This window comes from Epinephelus lanceolatus, chromosome 6, assembly GCF_041903045.1.
Source record: "Epinephelus lanceolatus isolate andai-2023 chromosome 6, ASM4190304v1, whole genome shotgun sequence".
In the NCBI taxonomy this organism is placed as follows: Eukaryota; Metazoa; Chordata; class Actinopteri; order Perciformes; family Serranidae; genus Epinephelus; species Epinephelus lanceolatus.
The window spans coordinates 39,858,068-39,880,000 of NC_135739.1; the positions used below are offsets into that span (position 1 = coordinate 39,858,068).

Below are 21,933 nucleotides of genomic sequence, written 5' to 3' on the forward strand. Positions count from 1 at the left end.
TACTGTTTGCCTGCCAGCTCGATTCAGCTCTGTGCTTTCTTTCATGACCAACACATCGAGTGATGCCTCTTAAGCCTCTCCTTCTCAACTTAAAGAGGATCAAGAGATGAAAGCAGAGAGAAAAGAAGGAGGAAGAGTGAAGTAAAGAGAGAGAAGATGATAGAGTCAGAATTGTAGCAACAATACAGAGATGAAGAGAAACTGAAATATAGAGTGGCAAAGAAGACAACAAAAGAGATGGTGAAAAGAAAGAAAGCCTAGCTGCTACACATGCTAATATCAGGTCATTTAGGTAAGGTAAGTTATGCTTTATTGTCCCACAGGGAAATCTGTGGGACAATAAAGTATACTTTACCTAACCCTAAAACGACCCGATATTGGGTCATTTTAGGGTTAGCTAAGGTTAAATCTTAATGTTTAAACCAAAGGGGATTATAAAGGGGGATGCATAGAATGTCTCATCCATATGGGAAAAGCGCTTCTCTGTTTTATAGATTAATACATTCAGTACATACACTCTCTACCTCAATCCGAGCACTAAGGACAGAAGAAGCTTGCGTGGGCATGCTGTATTCGACTCAAGCTGATCAGTGGTTCGTATACTCCTTAAGAAAAGCAATTTTAGCACCATAGCAACACCATTCCACAATTTGTGCTTCACTTATTCCAAGGGTTGGTTCACAGAAAAGACTAAAACAGTATCCCTGTTTCAATATGAGGTTTTTGCAGAAAGAAGTTCCAGTCGAGATTGAATAATATTGGAAAAAACTGACATTGCATTTTTTCTGCTACACACACACACACATATTATATATATATATATATATATATATATATATATATATATATATATACACAGTACAGGCCAAAAGTTTGGACACACCTTCTCATTCAATGCGTTTTCTTTATTTTCATGACTATTTACATTGTAGATTCTCACTGAAGGCATCAAAACTATGAATGAACACATGTGGAGTTATGTACTTAACAAAAAAAGGTGAAATAACTGAAAACATGTTTTATATTCTAGTTTCTTCAAAATAGACACCCTTTGCTCTGATTACTGCTTTGCACACTCTTGGCATTCTCTCCATGAGCTTCAAGAGGTAGTCACCTGAAATGGTTTCCACTTCACAGGTGTGCCTTATCAGGGTTAATTAGTGGAATTTCTTGCTTTATCAATGGGGTTGGGACCATCAGTTGTGTTGTGCAGAAGTCAGGTTAATACACAGCCGACAGCCCTATTGGACAACTGTTAAAATTCATATTATGGCAAGAACCAATCAGCTAACTAAAGAAAAACGAGTGGCCATCATTACTTTAAGAAATGAAGGTCAGTCAGTCCGGAAAATTGCAAAAACTTTAAATGTGTCCCCAAGTGGAGTCGCAAAAACCATCAAGCGCTACAACGAAACTGGCACACATGAGGACCGACCCAGGAAAGGAAGACCAAGAGTCACCTCTGCTTCTGAGGATAAGTTCATCCGAGTCACCAGCCTCAGAAATGGCAAGTTAACAGCAGCTCAGATCAGAGACCAGATGAATGCCACACAGAGTTCTAGCAGCAGACCCATCTCTAGAACAACTGTTAAGAGCAGACTGCGCGAATCAGGCCTTCATGGTCAAATAGCTGCTAGGAAACCACTGCTAAGGAGAGGCAACAAGCAGAAGAGATTTGTTTGGGCCAAGAAACACAAGGAATGGACATTAGACCAGTGGAAATCTGTGCTTTGGTCTGATGAGTCCAAATTTGAGATCTTTGGTTCCAACCGCCGTGTTTTTGTGAGACGCAGAAAAGGTGAACGGATGGATTCCACATGCCTGGTTCCCACTGTGAAGCATGGAGGAGGAGGTGTGATGGTGTGGGGGTGTTTTGCTGGTGACACTGTTGGGGATTTATTCAAAATTGAAGGCACACTGAACCAGCATGGCTACCACAGCATCCTGCAGCGACATGCCATCCCATCCGGTTTGCGTTTAGTTGGACGATCATTTATTTTTCAACAGGACAATGACCCCAAACACACCTCCAGGCTGTGTAAGGGCTATTTGACCAAGAAGGAGAGTGATGGAGTGCTGCGGCAGATGACCTGGCCTCCACAGTCACCGGACCTGAACCCAATCGAGATGGTTTGGGGTGAGCTGGACCGCAGAGTGAAGGCAAAGGGGCCACCAAGTGCTAAACACCTCTGGGAACTCCTTCAAGACTGTTGGAAAACCATTTCAGGTGACTACCTCTTGAAGCTCATGGAGAGAATGCCAAGAGTGTGCAAAGCAGTAATCAGAGCAAAGGGTGGCTATTTTGAAGAAACTAGAATATAAAACATGTTTTCAGTTATTTCACCTTTTTCTGTTAAGTACATAACTCCACATGTGTTCATTCATAGTTTTGATGCCTTCAGTGAGAATCTACAATGTAAATAGTCATGAAAATAAAGAAAACGCATTGAATGAGAAGGTGTGTCCAAACTTTTGGCCTGTACTGTATACAGTCCCTGACAAAAGTCTTGTCGCTTATCCAAGTTGTAGGAACAACAAATAATAACTTGACTTGTAGTTGATCAATTGGAATCAGAAATGGCTTATATGAAAGGCAAAGGCCTCTAGATTATGCTTATTATACCAAAATAAAGTTGTGCATCATTCACTGAATTTTATCATTTAATTAGGACAGAAAGGTCAGATCTTGCTTGGACAAAAGTCTTGTCGCATACAAAAATAATATACTGTAGAAATGATACTTTATTTTGAATACACAAACATGCTCCAATAACATCAGAACATAAAGTCATGGTGCCTTGGGAAAAAGAATTAATATCGTGTATGACTCCCATGAGCTTGGAGGACTGCATCCATACGTCTCGGCAATGACTCAAATAACTTATTGATGAAGTCATCTGGAATGGCAAAAAAAAGCAGTCTTGCAGGACTCCCAGAGTTCATCAAGATTCTTTGGTTTCATCTTCCAAGCCTCCTCCTTCATCTTACCCCAGACATGCTCAATAATGTTCATGTCTGGTGATTGGGCTGGCCAATCCTGGAGCACCTTGACCTTCTTCACTTTCAGGAACTTTGATGTGGAGGCTGAAGTATGAGAAGGAGCACCATCCTGCTGAAGAATTTGCCCTCTCTTGTGGTTTGGAATGTAATGGGCAGCGAGAACCTCTTGATACTTCAGGCTGTTGATGTTGCCATCCACTCTGCAGGTCTCTCGCACACCCCCATACTGGATGTAACCCCAAACCATGATTTTTCCTCCACCAAACTTGACTGTTTTCTGGGTGAATCTTGGGTCCATGCGGGTTCCAACAGGTCTTCTGCAGTATTTGCGGCGATTGGGATGCAGTTCAATGGATGATTCATCAGAAAAATCAACCTTCTGCCACTTTTCCACTGTCCATCCTTTCTGCAAGCTGTGGGCCTTGGCAAATGCAGCACGATTCTTTTGTTGTCTTCTGTTTAATGCTGGTTTGTGAGCAGTAATTCGGCCATGGAGACCATTGCGTGAGAGAATTCGACAAACTGTTCTGGTAGATACAGGGGTTTCTGGTGACCAGTTCTGATGTAGCTCTGCTGCAGTTGAAAAAGGGCTGGCCCTGGACTGCCGAAGCAACAAACGGTCCTCTCTAACAGTTGTGTTACGGGGTCTGCCTGACGTGGGCTTGTCATGAACGTCACCAGTTTCTTCAAATCTTTTTTTTTATCCTCTCCACTTGACGTTTGGATACACTGAAGATGTCTGCCACCTCAGCAGCAGACTTGGTCTTCAGGCTCTTGATGATCAGCACTTTGGTCTGTGGTTGAATCTTTGGCATGTTGTCAGCGGTCAGGTTGCACTTCACATGAAGGTCTGGTGTGCTGGGGTTCTTTTTATACACACCTGGGAATGTGTTAATTACAGTATTTGTCACAGGTGGAGCTCTAATTTGTGATTGGTTGAATCGTTTAAAGACACGACAAGACTTTTGTCCAAGCAAGATCTGACCTTTCTGTCCTAATTAAATGATAAAACTCAATGAATGATACACAACTTTATTTTGGTATAATAAGCATAATCTAAAGGCCTTTGCCTTTCATATAAGCTATTTCTGATCCCAATTGATCAACTACAAGTCAGGTTATTATTTGTTGTTCCTACAACTAGGATAAGCGACAAGACTTTTGTCAGGGACTGTATATATATATATATATATATATATATATATATATATATATATATATATATATATATATATATATACATACAGTACAGGCCAAAAGTTTGGACACACCTTCTCATTCAATGCGTTTTCTTTATTTTCATGACTATTTACATTGTAGATTCTCACTGAAGGCATCAAAACTATGAATGAACACATGTGGAGTTATGTACTTAACAAAAAAAGGTGAAATAACTGAAAACATGTTTTATATTCTAGTTTCTTCAAAATAGCCACCCTTTGCTCTGATTACTGCTTTGCACACTCTTGGCATTCTCTCCATGAGCTTCAAGAGGTAGTCACCTGAAATGGTTTCACAGGTGTGCCTTATCAGGGTTAATTAGTGGAATTTCTTGCTTTATCAATGGGGTTGGGACCATCAGTTGTGTTGTGCAGAAGTCAGGTTAATACACAGCCGACAGCCCTATTGGACAACTGTTAAAATTCATATTATGGCAAGAACCAATCAGCTAACTAAAGAAAAACGAGTGGCCATCATTACTTTAAGAAATGAAGGTCAGTCAGTCCGGAAAATTGCAAAAACTTTAAATGTGTCCCCAAGTGGAGTCGCAAAAACCATCAAGCGCTACAACGAAACTGGCACACATGAGGACCGACCCAGGAAAGGAAGACCAAGAGTCACCTCTGCTTCTGAGGATAAGTTCATCCGAGTCACCAGCCTCAGAAATGGCAAGTTAACAGCAGCTCAGATCAGAGACCAGATGAATGCCACACAGAGTTCTAGCAGCAGACCCATCTCTAGAACAACTGTTAAGAGGAGACTGCACGAATCAGGCCTTCATGGTCAAATAGCTGCTAGGAAACCACTGCTAAGGAGAGGCAACAAGCAGAAGAGATTTGTTTGGGCCAAGAAACACAAGGAATGGACATTAGACCAGTGGAAATCTGCGCTTTGGTCTGATGAGTCCAAATTTGAGATCTTTGGTTCCAACCGCCGTGTCTTTGTGAGACGCAGAAAAGGTGAATGGATGGATTCCACATGCCTGGTTCCCACTGTGAAGTATGGAGGAGGAGGTGTGATGGTGTGGGGGTGTTTTGCTGGTGACACTGTTGGGGATTTATTCAAAATTGAAGGCACACTGAACCAGCATGGCTACCACAGCATCCTGCAGCGACATGCCATCCCATCCGGTTTGCGTTTAGTTGGACGATCATTTATTTTCCACCAGGACAATGACCCCAAACACACCTCCATGCTGTGTAAGGGCTATTTGACCAAGAAGGAGAGTGATGGAGTGCTGCGGCAGATGACCTGGCCTCCACAGTTACCGGACCTGAACCCAATCGAGATGGTTTGGGGTGAGCTGGACCGCAGAGTGAAGGCAAAGGGGCCAACAAGTGCTAAACAGCTCTGGGAACTCCTTCAAGACTGTTGGAAAACCATTTCAGGTGACTACGTCTTGAAGCTCATGGAGAGAATGCCAAGAGTGTGCAAAGCAGTAATCAGAGCAAAGGGTGGCTATTTTGAAGAAACTAGGATATAAAACATGTTTTCAGTTATTTCACCTTTTTTTGTTAAGTACATAACTCCACATGTGTTCATTCATAGTTTTGATGCCTTCAGTGAGAATCTACAATGTAAATAGTCATGAAAATAAAGAAAACGCATTGAATGAGAAGGTGTGTCCAAACTTTTGGCCTGTACTATATATATATATATATATATATATATACATATATATATAAAATATATAAATACAGTTTTCAGATGACTTGAATAGTACTATTAAAAATATTAAATCATTCTACAATTATTGCTGTGATTTTGTAGGGGAGTGCATCTGCAGAGAAAATAATACTAATAAAAGCTGAATATATGTATATGGATATAAAGATGAAGGGTGGCACATCTCCACTCACTCTCACTGTGCAAACGTGAGGCCAAAATATCCAGGATACAGCCGCTGCCGTCTTGGGCTGGTGACGTTTTTTGGAGCCAGAGTCTGCACCGTAGCGATCTCCATGGTATCGAGTTCCTGCCTATTCACTCATCTGATCAATCACGAGCAGCGTCATTTCATGAGTACAATGATTGGCACACAGCTGTCAGTTGTGACATCAAACCCCCTTTTGAAAGCATCAAATAACTAATTAAAACCAAAGTTATGAGTTAAATGTACATACACTGGCATGATAAGCCCTACCTAAAATGACAGAAACCATCTTTGGGAAAAATCTATTTGACATGTACTTAGATCTTTAGACTTGGCCCATGTCCCATCCACTAACATGGAGGGGGTGGGGTATATATCCTATACTACAGACCAGGGAGCGATCAAGATGTTCTAATTTTACTTTTGGAGAGCTGTCATGTTGTACATCTTTATTATACATTCCTACTATACTTCTCAGTCAATCCAGGCTAAAGTCAATGATCTAACATGTCACATTAATAATGCATGTTGCTAACCTTATGTGTCTCCTCTCCTGTTCCTCACTTATTTTTTGGTTGCAGATGTCGACTACAAGCAGGGTGAGCTTTGGTTGTTTATCAGACAGACTGTGTTAGTGTTAACATTACCTTTCCAGGCTAATGTCTTCGACCTGTGGTTTGGAGACCTCGGGTGTCTTTGGGCTGACTCAATCTCATGGACAGATAGCTCACAACATGAGTAAACACAACCAAAACTATCTGCAAGAATAGACAGTGTTTGAGATATGTGACTGAATTTGTTTGGTTGAACAGACCCCAAGCAAAAAACTGCAGAACAGATGACTGACTCATTTCTCCTTGATGAACCTCTCCTGCAGTCAATACATTTCCCTTTATATGTACTAACATCAAAGTCCATCACACAGGAGATTTAAGACATAGCAAGCCACGTTATCATCAAAGAAAAGAGAAGAAAATCAACAGTGGAACTGACAAATTTCAAAGAATAAATAGACCCACGCAGTAAATGAGTGTGTGTGCAAGTGTCCGATATGTGTGTATATATCTTTATGTACACAGCACTGAGAGGAAATGAGCATGTGTGTCCTGCTGTTTCTCAGCAGGTGAAGTAAGAATAGTACAGGAACACAGTTTCCTCCTTTAGCTATGAATCATGGTCATGACAAGGACAACTGACAGCCTGCGGCAAGATGAAGAGGTGTGTGTGCGTGTGTGTGTATGCGTGTGTGAATGATTGTGTGAAGTGAATGTGAAAATAAGCAGGACAGCCATCATATAGATATGCAAGGAGGAGATAAGATGTTGGAAACACACAAGCACACACACACACACACAGTGCTCTTTCTATTCACCATCTCCTCTGAGAGAGTCCAACCTTCAGCATGAGTCATCACCACACTGTCTGCCCTTAAAGCACTCTGCTGCTGTGCTTTTCACAAGGAACAATCCAGCAGACAGACAGAAATACAGAGTGCTTACTGGTTTCATTTGGCCCATTTGATCCAAAATGAACGACGGTACAGAACTGTGTTTGCACTGCAGCAAGTAGGGGGAACAACTCAATCCAAGCAACAAACACCAGGAGGCTGTGATGCAGATGCAAATAGAACAACCACACCCTTTCATTTAAATTGTTTTTACAATGTTTATGTGATTTTATTAACTTTTGGTAAAATTACATGCAAATCAGTGCCTGCTTCCATAATCCACCTTAATGTGTATATGAGAGGATATGACAAGATGATCTCATTTGACGCAGCATCAGTAACTTTACTTTCATTTTTAAAATTAAATTGATAAACTGGCATGGCTTAAAACATCATGGTGTACTTTACTGAAATGTGTGATAAGTGACGATATGTGGAATGACATCTCATCTTAAAGAATTACAATATAATGTCCTACATAATATTTATATATCAACATATATTTATAGTATATATATATAGCAGGAGTTTCACCAAATTGTCCCAAATGTAAAAGTCATGCAGGCACTAGGTTGCATTGCCTGTGGGAATGCAATACAATTCAGGTATTCTGGAGGGCAGTATGTGCAAACATTAGTATTGCAATAGGACAACAGGTGTCACCACATCCACTTTTATGTTTGCTTGGAAATGTCCCCAATTTTCTTAAACAACATGAGGATGTTATTCAATCACTCTTAATGCTGGCAAGGAAAGCAATCATGGTGAAGTGGGTAGGAGATGACCCTCCCTCTGGTCTTATGTAGAAATCTCTGATATCCGAGGTCATGACTCTTGAAAAATTGGGACATTACATCAATGGGAGGATTCATACTTTTCAGCAAAAATGGAAGAGACCATTGGAACATCTTGGAGTTAATTATAATTTGGAACTGAACTAACTGGACATACGCTTGAAATGGGACATTGCGGGAATCTGACCCATGTATGTGTTTCACTAGATTGACTTTCATATTGTTTAAGTGCTGTGCTTCTCTCATTTCACTTATTGACCAGTCTTGTAAAGCTGTGAAAATTGTAATTTTGTAATTTAATTTTTTGAACGCTTTTGGAAAATTGAATAAAAGTATTAAAAAAAATAATAATAAAATAAAATAAAATAAAAAAAATTAATTGATTATCTTTGACTAAACAAGGCAAGAAACAAGCAGTGAAAGTCCTTAACATGGATTGCCATGGAAATTACTGACACTCATGGTCCACGCAGGATGTAGACTCACAAGTCAGTCTTTAGACGCTTTGCTTAACTAAATCAGAAGGCGGAGATCTCTGATTGTCTGGTGGCGAGACTACGCAGGATGAATCCTACTGACCTTACTTTTCATTCAGTGCCATCATTGGGTCAAAACCTGAATTCATCCTATAGTTATTTTTCAGACCAAAGACCTGCAAAAGGCATTTCCATCAGCCTCAACCATTAGCATGGCTGTAGACTCCCCATCTTCTTGTATGTTTACACTTTACAGTATCTTACACATTCTTTGATGTTGTATATTTTTGTTTGTAGAGAATGCAAAATTACCCACATACCAGTGTCTGGGGACATTACTAATGCCACAGTGTCTTTTCTATTACTTCCACTGGGGGGCACACCAAACTGTAGACTTTTCAAATTCTTTACTTTCTGCCTTAAACAGAAATACAATGGAGTACAAATTTAAGAATAGGACAACATTTCTAGTCCTGAACTACCCTCAAAATCTTGTGAAAACATTAATTGTTACAACAGATAAAACAAAAGCAGATGTTCATCAACTATTTGTGTTAGATAAGCAAATAAACTAAAATAAAAGTCCAAATGTAGGTGATGTTATGGACGAAGGTACATGTACAACTCAGAGTGTTGTACTAGGGTGATGGGTTCATTCTGTGTCTGCTCTCTGTGTAAGCCTGGACTCTATGCCACCTCAAACACTTACAGAAAATAAAATCCAATCTGGGCCAATCATGGTCAGAACCGTAGTTGACAAGGTAAGCAGCCAATCAAGGACTGTGTTGTAGTTGATGCGTAAAATGCAGAACAGCTTGCAGAACAGTAATGATGGTTCCTAAAGCAACAAGTGCTAACTCTAATAATAGTAGAGTAAACACAGCAATAGGTGAAGTTATTGCAGTAATACAGTCAATGACGACAATTAAAAAAGAACAAGTGTATGCACTTGTGGTGTTTCTGGGAGGAAAAGATGTTTTTGCCGTTCTCATGACCGGATTTGGCAAAAGCTTGATTTATCAACTGGCTCCACTGCAGCTGAAGATGTTCCCGGTGTTTTGTTATGCTGACTGGCTGAAAAAGTTTGTCTGACAAGGTGAGTAATACCGCCCACTGAAAGGGCCAGACTGATACAGAGAGCAAAACAGAATGTTGGGCTCACATCATCAGAATGGTGTTGCCAGGCTTTGAGATTTGGGCTTGAAAATAAATCATAAACCACATGTTTTTCTCATGTCTTTGTAATTTGACCATTTCAGTACATATTCTCCTGAACACACTTATCGGGTTGACTACAAACCTGCCTGAAATAATCAGCTAAAACAAACAGTATCATTTTATCTCCCAACTTTCAAGAGTAAACACACCTGGACTAAAACTGTCTCTCTCCAATATGGTAAGGCAATCAGTTTGGAATTTCCAAACCACGGGTGTAATCAGTGTTGTATCTAAGTCCATCCTGTGGAAAAATGTTCTGATATCAAAGGCCGACAAGCTGTCAAACCATCCATCTCCATCACTGTCTCTGTTTGTCACAGTGGAGGAGATTCAGTAAGAGCGCAGTAATTATTCAACATGTTCTCATGTATATTTAAGAGGCAGCTGCGTCAGCCTGTTCTCCCCACAGCTCCAGCACACCATGATGGATGATGAGGTCACTGAGGCTGAGGCCTGACGTCTACAGACAGCAGATGTACTTCAAAAAGAGCTGCCGACACTTTGGATGCCTGAGCACTTCTCAGTTTATTCCAGGCTCTCTTTATCTCTTTGTGTGCAATAATGAACATCTTGCAGAGATCAGTTTGTCTTGTGTTTACAAGATGAAAGCAGTATTTGAGTTAAAGAAGATATAACACAGTCATACAACATAAAGCTGTTCTCATGTACTGTTCCTATGTATACCTACAAAAATGCACCATAATTCGTATATAACCCACGTAATCGTGAAAGCTGCAGGCAGGAAGACAGGACCTTACTGTCCTAAATCTAACCTACCTAGTAAACTTAAAGTTATTTTAAGGTATCTCGTCACATCATTAAAGATGTAACTTTAGGTTAAGTAAGTAACGTGACAAGGCCCAACCATGATTCTTCTTCTCTTAACTTTACTTTCCTAAACCTAGCCTACATAAATTTAAAGTCAAGTACATAACATGATGACACCAAAACATGATTCTTGTCCAAAGCTAAACCTACTTTAACTTTTCGTTAAGTACTTCCTGGACAATGCCCAACCATGTCAACCTTCCTAAATCTAACCTTCGTAACCTTACTTTGAGAGCATTATGTGACAACGCCCTATCATGATTCTTTTCCTAAACTTAACCTGCAGATCTTCACTTTTCTCATCCTAACCTACGTAAACTTTACAATAAGTACATAGTATGACAACACCCAACCATGTTTGTTTGGTTTTTTTTTTTAAATAAACCTAACCTAACCAGTAGGGGCACTATTTCCTGGGGCACTCATTTATGAGATATCATACAAACAGTTGCATGAGGACACATTGTATAACATACACACATATTCACACGCAAGAGTTTCCAAAGCACTAACCATAAAATAAAAGACCAACTTATCCATCCACATAAATATATAAACAAGAATATAACCAAAAAATACAAAGATATCATCACTCATCAAGTTACATCATAAATGTGGATCCAGTTTATGCAATTTAACAAATATGTTTTTTATCTGTGGTAGAAACAAGTAAAAAAAAAAAGTACAATACATTACTAAATACAATATCTATGAATATCTTAAATATCTCAATCTGTCCCACATGATAAGCTTTGGGAAGGTGACTGAATTTCATGATTCCCATTGATCTTGTCATCTGTTTTTCCCCAAATATTAAACTAATCCTCTAAGGTAAAAAAAAAAAAAAAAAACATGGTTTAAAGCAACCAGTGGCTCTCTCAGTCTGTCTCAGGACAGGAAGCCTGGAAAAAATTCTGTCTCTTTCCCTGCAGAGTCTCACTGCATTTAATGATGTGCCTGAGCACAGGCTGCAACAATACAGCAGCACTTAACTTTCATCTCTAGCCCTATACTCTCCTTCCAGCAGAGGCTTTCATGTCTTTTTTTCCTCCAAAACAAATGCTAATAATATGCTAATCTGATTGTGTGTTATTGCAAAGTTTTACGTCTTCAGTGAATGAAGCTGCTCTGCCAAAGAAAGATAAGTGAGCTCTCAAAGACACTCTGAATAAAAGGATCATTTTCTTTCTTTTTCAAATACTGTGTGTCCGTAAACTGTACAGGTGCTGAGCATTCAGGGCAACACACAGACACACACCACCTGGTTCCTACAGGGGTTACTAGGCAATACTTGGTTGTTAGTCTGGGACACACACACATGCACTTAAACAGAAGTGTGTCGGAGAGAGAGGGAACAGGGGCGAGCAGACCCTCGTCCATTAGTAAAGAGGTAAACACCATCTGGACGCCCACAAATGTTTTCCCCAACACACACACCATGAGCTCCATTCATTTCACTTAATAACACACACACATAGGGACACATTAACAACACAGGTGCTAACAACACAAACACAGAGAGAGAGTGAGACCCTCAGGGAGGAAGTTTGCTGCCCATTAACATCCTGGGTGGCAACGCACAGGTTTTAATCCACAACACAATGGGGAAATAAATTCTTAAACACTAATCCTCTTCCTGCAGCCGCATTAAAGGGATTTTATATGTGATGTCATGTCAACTAGGGCCAGGTGATATATCAGTATTTACTGTCTAGCAACATCTAAGTACTGTTTATTGGATATTACTTAGATACTTAAACACAAAGGCTCTTATAGCAAGTAGGGAGCATGTCCTCAGTTGTTCTATTATAACAATACAGTTCACATTTACAGTTAGAAATATATGTTTTCATGTTTCTTAAACGCATCTGTCTTTCTTTATTTTGGAAGAGGTATTTTTTTTTTTTTTTTTATAAAGGTACAGTTTGTATGATTTGGGGTATTTTAGTAGTGTCTAGTGGTGAGGATTGCAACCAGCTGAAACTTCTCCCAGCTAGAATTCCTTCAGTCTTCACTGTTCAGAGGTTTTATACTGGGAGCCGAATCATCCACAGAGGTCTCTTCCTCTCCCAAACAAAAAAAGACTAGGTGAGTAAAACTGGTAAAATACTGAATAAAGCAGTTTCACATTACAAGTCAGTGTTTCTGATTTGCTGTTGTGTGTTCACCTTATTTTGTTCTTATAACTTAATATGTGGTCACCTTTTTTCTAATCCAATGTCAGGAGGTTTTTATCATGAGCTGAATTATCTGCAGAGGTCTCCTCCTCTTAAAAACAAATGGACCAGGTGATTTAAGCCAGTAAAATACTTTTAAAAGCAGTTTCACGTTACAAAGCAATGATTTTCCGATGCTGTTTGGTATGTCAGAGACGGGCAGCTTGCCCACCACATGCTATTGTGTGCTCACCTTTATTCTCTGATAGCTTGAGATCCAGTCTCTTTCTCTCCAAAACAAACAGATCCTGTCATTAAAACTGGTAAAACAATGAATTAAGCAGTTTCATGTTACAAATCAGTCTTTATCTGTTGCTGCCCATTCCAGATGGGCTGCTAACTACAGTAGCCAACACGAAAATAAGAATGGCACTATCTAGAGCCAGTGCTTGGTTTGTCCATTCTGGGCTACTGTAAATACATGTGGGTGAACATGGCAATTTCCATAAACAAGGACCCACTTCCTACATAAATATAAACATGTCATTTTAAGATGTCCAAAACACAATGACTGTGCAAGTGTGTCTAATAAAAAAGGGCCACTAAGTGTATATGTAGGTCATCTAACCATACTATTGACGTGTAATAATGAAAACAAAGAAAGCAGCCAGGAAAAAGGTTAAACCATGGTTTTCTTTTACAGCAGCAGGAGAAACAGAGAACAATTTGGTTTAAAAATGTGGAAAATGGTACAGCAAGATTATACAAAAGGGTGCTATAGCAATCACCCTCTACAGCATAAAATACTGTATTTCATAAAATATGACACAAAAGATAAGAATAAAGGCAGAACCTAAACGATAAGCCAGAGGGGCTCAGGTGTTCTTCCTAAATCCTAATGTAAGTCAATTTAAACCATGAGATGGAGCTTGAAGCCCAGTAATATAAAAACTCTGACAGCCATGACCCTGAGGAACAACACTGTGCTGAAATAAGATCCACATGAACTGCTGTTTACTAAGAGACTGAGGGCGAGTGAATGAAACAAGGTCAAAGAGTCAGAATGAAACAGAATAGAGAGAGCAGAGTCAGCCAAAAAAAAGGAAAGCTTCACTAAACTCGCCCTTGAGAAATATAATAACCTGCGATTATTTGCTCAACTAGAATAACTCTGCAGATCACATTTTCCGTTTTAAATCCATGCAACAATTTCCTGCATGGCTGTGTCGACCAATCCCTGTCTGAGAGTCTCAGAGAGAGAAGGAAAAGCTAAACATGAAGTCGTTCAAATGAGCCAAAATACACAACAGATACATTTCATATCAGCTTAATGGATTTTTCACCAGAGATGGTGGTCCTGTAACCAGCCCAATTACAGAAATGATTAAAAACATGTATTTTTTTCACCCCTTGCAAAGTATTTACAGATTTTTGTGCTGGGTGTGTTGATATCTGCTTAACATGTACATCATCTTTAGAGTTCATCAGCTGTATAGGCTGGAGGGAGATATACACACTCACCACAGTAACCATGAGGAATATATGAGATGTTCAACATGTGAGTGTGACTTTACATGAGATAACAGTGATTAAGTCACAAGTTCTCCTTTTCATACTCAGTGCACACAGTTGTCAGAACACACAACAGATATGAGACAAAGCTATTGGTGATGTTCTTCACATAACACTCTGATGCCATCTGCTGGTGGCTTTTCACTGTAGCTGTGCTTAAACGGGGTTCAGGGTATGGTATCAGGGTATGTAGATTATTGTTTTAATTCTCCCTCTAAACCTGATCCTCTATTAATTATTCTTATTCTTTTAAGTTTACTGTATTTTATTACTGTCTTATTTTTTTTTTTAAACTTTTGTTTGTTTTGTTGTGTTTCTTTATTGTGAATACTATAGCTGATAGTGAAGGAATGCAATTTCATTCTGCTGTATAGTATTGTATATGATATGTCAATATATATTCTGGTTTGTTTTTTGGTTTTGTTTTTTTTATAAAAGTGTCTTAGTAGTGTAAAAAAATGTACAGATACAGTAAAACTAGGAAAGCCTATTGATATTCTTTCTCTTCATTTCATTTGCAATGAATATGATCTAAGTTTTTGCTATCAAGGTTCCCATCACGCTCTGGATGATGTAGAGGTGCATATTATAAATCCTTGACCTACACTTTCCCCAACTCATCACAGGTGAGCAGATTTAATGCTGAGATGATTAGTCATTTATAACATTAGTTAGGTGAGAAAAGAATACTACACAACTACCACTACAATAACCATCACTTAATTCATTTAGAGAGTAAAATTCACCTCTTAAATGTGAAGATTCACTTTATTTTCTTCCTTAATTTCATTGTAAACTAAATATATATGTTTTTACTGTTTAAATGTCGATCAGCAATTAAAAAGAGCTCCAACTGTGACAGACATCTGACACGTTTTATGTGTATTAGTTGCAACATGCAGCTACAGACAATGCATCAATACAGACATAGTTTATATCTATTCAGCAGACATCTACTCAAATAGAGAGAGAAAGAAGGAAGCTTAAAACTCTAAGTTATACATACAGAGCTGAAAAAGTGCATCTTTAGTTTTGTGTGCGTGTGACTGAACATGGAAAGGTTAAATCTTAAAGCAGGCCACATTCCTATTGTGATCCCCGCTACAACCAGCAGGGGTCAGAGTAGAGCACACACACAAAAAGCCCACATGGACATAGCCACCTACACACAAACTGCAGAGCAGCATTCATCAGACTACGGCTGTACGGGGTCTTCAGCACAAGTACACAAAAGTACACACTTCACACACACACACACACACACACACACACACACACACACACACACTTCATTTCTGCTTCATTTCTTCCTCCTAGCAGTGAGCAAACAAGTGTTTCTGTGGATGTTAAGTGCCTCTGTGTGTGTGTGTGTGTGTGTGTGTGTGTGTGTGTGTGTGTGTGTGTGCGTGTGTGTGTGTGGCTGGTGGCTGTAAAAGACTGAGTCATCCTCAGTCTGCCTCCCTGCATTCAGCTGGCAGAGTTCCAGTCCAACAGACAGAATCCATATGCAGCTGGACTGACTCACTGTGAGTCTGCAAATATCAGACAGCCTGACTACATTTCATACTTTTTACAGGATCCAATGCAAATTTGAGACAGATTTTTGTCAAATCATGCAGAAAGGTTTCAGTAAGGTGGCACATGCTGGGTAAAATCAGGAACTTTCTCACACATCCATGATGCAATCTTTTTGTTAGCCATGTGGGGTGGGGAATATGTCTGTTTTGTCCATTTAAGTTTGAAAGCTATACTTTATTTCCATTGATTGAATATGACAGAACACTACCCTGGGATTGCAAAACACAGAACATGTCCATACAACCCATGTGGACAGGTGCAATTATCTCATCCTAGCATTTTTATTTTTTTTTTGATTTATATAAGTCTGAAGCTGAGATTTACAATAATAACTGGTTAAGATTATGATGAGTGTTGCGGTCTCTGTGTGTGTATTCTGATTTTGTGTACTTACCAGTCCAGTGAGTGACGGAGCCGACTGTCCCAAGGTTTGGCTTCTCATACGGACCAGGTTGTTCACCTCTCCTCCTCCTGCAGATGCTCCCCCGGTGGCCCCGGGCCCTCCCGAGGGCCCCTGCCAAGCCAGCTGACTCACCCCAGCGTGCAGACTGCTGGACAGAGGCAGCAGCTGCTTACCTGTGAAGAGGGGAGGAGAAAGGGAGAGAGTCATCTCAAACCCAGCCAACCTGCTTTTCAGTTCAGTACATTTGGAAACACTGCTCTGCTTTGTTCACACTGGACTGGAATCCCCTGTGGACCTGTCTGTGTCATAGTCATAGATATCATTGGTCTCCACCCTAAATGAGTGGGTGAGATTCAAACTGGCTCAAATTCAACTCACAGTTCATATTAATCATTCCCACTGCGGCTGTCAGTTTCTTAGATCCCAAAAACAAAAGAAACAATGATTTAAGAAAAAACAAAAACAGAAAAACTAAAAACCAACAAACCAAAAATTTCGAAGCTGCTGTTTTCTCGTGGGATTAACATTATCACGTGACCTCTGCTTGGTGAATCATGGCAGTTAATCTGTGGTGGAGTTTTCACTTCACTAAAGATTATGCACAGGGCAGATCGGTGCCAGATTAAGAACACAGGAGCTCACGAATCACAGGATGACCTCAGGTAACACTGGCCCCGTGTGAATGGAGCTTTAACACAACTGAACTATGGATGTGTCATTTTGTTCAGACTGGGTAGGATCACATTTACATCTCACACTGTAAAACTTAAGAGTTTCATCTCAATATGAGTGATCTTTAATGATGTGATTATATGACAAATATGGGTGTGTGTGTGTTACCGGTCATGGCCATGCTGCTGCGTCGGGCCCAGCTTTCATCCTGGCTCAGCTGTCGGTGCAGTTTGGATTTGGTGGCAGCCGTTGCTGCAGGTGACAGGTCGGGGTTGCTCAGCTTCCTGAAGAGGAGAGGAGGGGGGGCTGCAAACTCCTTCTGGTAAGATGAAGAGAATGGAGAGACAAAGGCACAAGAAGACTTATTAGAATTAGTTCGGATATAATGGTTAGATACTATGTGTCAGGTTTCATTATGAGCACCAAGCTTCTCATACTGTTGACAAATGATTCCTTTTCAAGGTCACACACCAAAACCAACAACTGTTGAATAGTCAAATAGGTTGCAGTGTAAGCGATGTCATGCAGGTGTACTTATAATAGGGAATTTATACTTCAGGGTTGGATCAAAGCATTACATTTACATAGCATCACTGACATTTGTGTTATCTTTTTTTATTTATTTTTCTTATTGACAACATGCCGGAATTCGAGCTCTATAACTCTTCTGCATAATAACAATTATGGCTAATGAGCATTATTAACATTAAATGTTAATATGTTTCAAAATAAATGAAAAAAATATATATATTTTTGGCAAACCTACTAAAGCATGAGCCGTACGGCCCCACTTCTCAGCTGCGCACAGACATTTTACACATGAAAAAGACAAATCAAGTCTGCAGCAAAGGGCCAACACCAAGCAATTTCTAAATTTACACCTTCATGCTTTGGTTAAATTTTGATCATTTTTAATTTTTCTACTTATTGACAAACTTTGCATATTTTACTCTGCGATAAAAAACAAAAAGAATCAGCCCTGCGAAAACTGTACAAAATACAATATACCATACATCCTGCTTTCAAGTAAAGCCGAAAAATCCCAAAACCTGCAGTCACACAGTGAGGGGTTCCTGTGAGCAAGCAGGCTGAGAGCCAAAACAAAGTCATAAAACATGACGCTAACCACTCACTGACACATCTTTTTCTCACATGGCCACAACACAAGAACACACACTCTAATGGTATAACACACACTTGCCTGAACAGGAACACCCGCACACACACCTGTTTTTCTCAGTACGCATCAGGAGCAGTTAGCGGTGTAAGAGGCACTCAGCGGGGTGATGCCGGGCAGCTCTCTGTCATTAACCAACACTTTCAGCCACCACACAGCTGCAGAGCGAGCAGACAGTCTGATTTATAATTCAGTTTGTCAGTGTAATAAAGGAAAAGTTCCTCTGGACTTCCTCGATATCCCCAAGCTTTCCTAAGAAACACTCCAGGGAAAATACAGTACAGCCAACACACACACACACACACACACACACGCTTAACGTCTGTGTGTGGGATTCTGGTTGAAATGATTTTGGAAACAGCTGCTGTTGCCATGGAAACAGGGCCTTACTGGGCTCATATCCTCCTCTCTCTGTTGCCGGTGGACCAGCCCTTGACGAGACTTGCACACTTACACGCACACTCAGCTCCCAGATGGCTGCATGTATGAAAGAGCTTTAGTGAAAGCTTCCGTTACTCTTTGCCAATAAAACCTGAACTAACCGCTCTCCTCAAAATTACTAAAACACATTGATAAACGCACACATAAACACACACGCACACTGTAATCATGTTCAGCCTGCAGTATCCAGTCACTCAGACTGGATTAAATGATGTGCAATTGGCCATTAGCAAACATTAACAAATGAAACTAATGGACACATGCTGCTTTACATCATGTCAGTGCAGCTCCCGTCTGAGTGAGTCAGAAGACAGTTTCACACTTCAGCTGTAGTCATAAAGGCAAGTATTCAGTGAGGACTACAGTGGGTAATGTGATAAAATCAGCTATCATACTCTACACTGCAATATCTAAAGATTTCCTGAAAAATCAGTTGAGACACTCTTTGTGCATGAAAGACGGACCGCAGCGTCTGTTTTCCTTACAGCTAACTGAATACCTGACAATTGCTTTATTACACGGAAATCATGTTAAAATCCAATGTTGCCAGTATGCCATAAGTCTTGCTTATTAACGTGCAACAGTGTCTGCAATGGGCTAATAAACAAGAGATATAAAAAGGATAGATACCTCAGTATAAATTGTCCAAAGAGACCCACTTCCACCACAAGCACTCCACAGAAGACACCTTGTTGGAAGTATTCAGTTATAGATTAAATACGGATACATGGTTACAAAAAGTATTGTTGTTGTTTTTGTTTTTAGTTACAGTCTGAAGACACTTTTGGGCATGTTTCGATGCTTTTATGGCAATTTGGTCAGTTTCAGATAAGGGGGTTGTTAAGATAATTACCTATCAACCATAACTGTCGTCTGTATAAATATTAAACCTGCACCAGACACAATCAAGGTAAAAAGCTTTCCAAGTGTGCTGTTGTCGGGGATCATGAAATAGAAATGCCATATCAGAAGCATTACAGATAAAGTTAGTGAGGTCTGATAGAAGAAAAAAATACAAAGATAATACTGTCTTGTTTCTGTTTTTCCACTGTCATCTAATTTAAACATGCAGACTTTTCTACCCATCTTGTCATGTGATGTTGCATTACTGTTGATTGACAGCTGATGATGGCATTTCTCTGGGGAAGGAAGCTCTGTGTAATACTTGCAGAGTGCTGCAGCACAGTGAATACATTTAAATCCATTGTCACAGCCCGTTAGTGTGCTGCAGGTCTTTGTCTAACCAGCAGGTGGCAGACAGACAGTAGTCTGCTGACTGTAGTGTGTGATTACAGGCAATCTGCTGATCTGAGCTTCTTGAACAGATTGAAAATTAGATGTATCAACCTGGAAGACAGCTAAGAGGTCAGTGCGTGCATGTGTGTGTGTGTGCGTGTGTGTGAGAGTGATGTATCTGCAATGTTTCACAGCTTTCACCACACAGGCACAAACGGTCAACCGGTCGGTTTTCAAAGATGTTTGCTATGACACACAACATACACCTCAAAATATATAGGAAGAGAAGAGACATTAGGAAGGTAACCGTCACTTATTCACATGCAAACATCTTTCTGGTCTACAACAGCAGATAAAAAGACAGACACATCTAAGACCTGAACTTGTGTGTTCAGGCAGTCATTAGTGCAATAGGTCAACTCCATCTGTCCCACAAGCTGAGAAGGAAAAAGCAAACACAACCGGCTATCTGACACGGTGAACATCAAAGTCTACATCAAAAACTCCACAAAACATTTGTAATGGATTGATCTTGGCTACATAAGACTGATCCTTTTCTTCTTTGAATGTTGTAACCTACAGTGCTCCAGATACACCAGCTCCATTAAAACACTGTCACAGTTTTGTAAAATACCACAGTATGTAACTCTACTGTGAAACTTAACTTTAATAATAAAATGACTTGCAGAATGTGTACACCAGTGAGGTGACCAGAGACACTGGTTAAAAAAGCTGGTGCTCTGCCCACTGAGTTGTTCTTCCATTACAGAATCACTGCTTGATGAGCTGCTGTCACTACATGAGCTGGTAATTGATAATGAACTAAGCCTCACCCTTCTTAGCTACTGTTGATTTGCCTGTCAGGCTTTGCACTGTAGCACAGCACCAGGGCTGCAGCTAACCATTATTTTCAGTATCCATTCATTTGACCATTTCTCCAATTTTCTCAGTTAAAAAATAAAAAAAAATCAGAAAACACTGAATGAGTGCAAAGTAATGCCATGAAGTGTCTTGTCTGACCAATGATTAAAAAATATTCAATTTACTTTCATGTAGGACATGCAAATAATGCAAATTCTCACATTTGAGAGGCTGGGACCATCCTTTTTTTGTATTTTGTTCTTAAAATGACTTTAAGGTCCAGTGTGTAAGTTTTAGAGGGGATTTAGTGGCAAGTAGCGGTGAGGATTGCAGATTGCAACCAGCTAAAACTTCTCCCGATTAGAATTCCTACAGTGTTCATTGTTCAGGAGGTTTTTACCAGGAGCCGAATTATCTGCAGAAGCCTCTTCCTCTTCAAAACAAAATGGACCCAGTAATTTAAACTGGAAAAAAATACTGAATAATGCAGTTTCACTTAAAAAAAAAATGTTGTTTTTCCCAGACGTTGCAAAAATATGAATGGCCCTACGTAGAGCCAGTGTAATAAAAACACACTGTTTCTTATTTTTAGGTGATTATACACAAAAAAATACTGATTATATTATATTCCATTTCTGCCAATATATCCCGCTAAATCCTACACACCATTAAACAATTAATGAATAATCAAAATAGTTGCTGATTGAGTTGATTGACTACTTGATTAATAACTGCAGCTCTACACAGCAGTGTTAGGTTTTGGCACTGGGAATCTGTATAGCACAAAAAGCAGCTTCTCAGTTTTAGCTGGTGTGTGTCAAATTCACTGAAGTGACAACTTTTGCTGGCAAAATTTATCAGCTGCAGCTAATTAACTTGAACTTTGTGACTGAGTTGTTCATTTCATTTCTGGCTGACTTTTAATGTTTCCCACAGATCCATATGAAAATTAGAACCAACAGTGTGAGATTTTCAATGTA

The 21,933-nt window shown here is 39.7% G+C and overlaps 1 protein-coding gene across 5 annotated transcripts in view; it reads right to left on the bottom strand.

The window, feature by feature from the left end:
* mast2 (microtubule associated serine/threonine kinase 2) overlaps window positions 1-21,933 on the bottom strand; it is a 223,635-nt gene that overhangs the window by 153,807 nt on the left and 47,895 nt on the right. For 4 of the 5 annotated variants that reach the window (XM_078169046.1, XM_033621679.2, XM_033621678.2 and 1 more), the window contains exons 2-3: window positions 17,407-17,557; window positions 16,558-16,739 (exon numbers count right to left, since the gene is read on the bottom strand). In XM_078169046.1, coding sequence (XP_078025172.1) covers window positions 16,558-16,739; window positions 17,407-17,557 — 333 coding nt within the window. The remainder of the gene's footprint in view (window positions 1-16,557; window positions 16,740-17,406; window positions 17,558-21,933) is intronic. The other variant, XM_033621677.2, reaches the window with a different exon arrangement.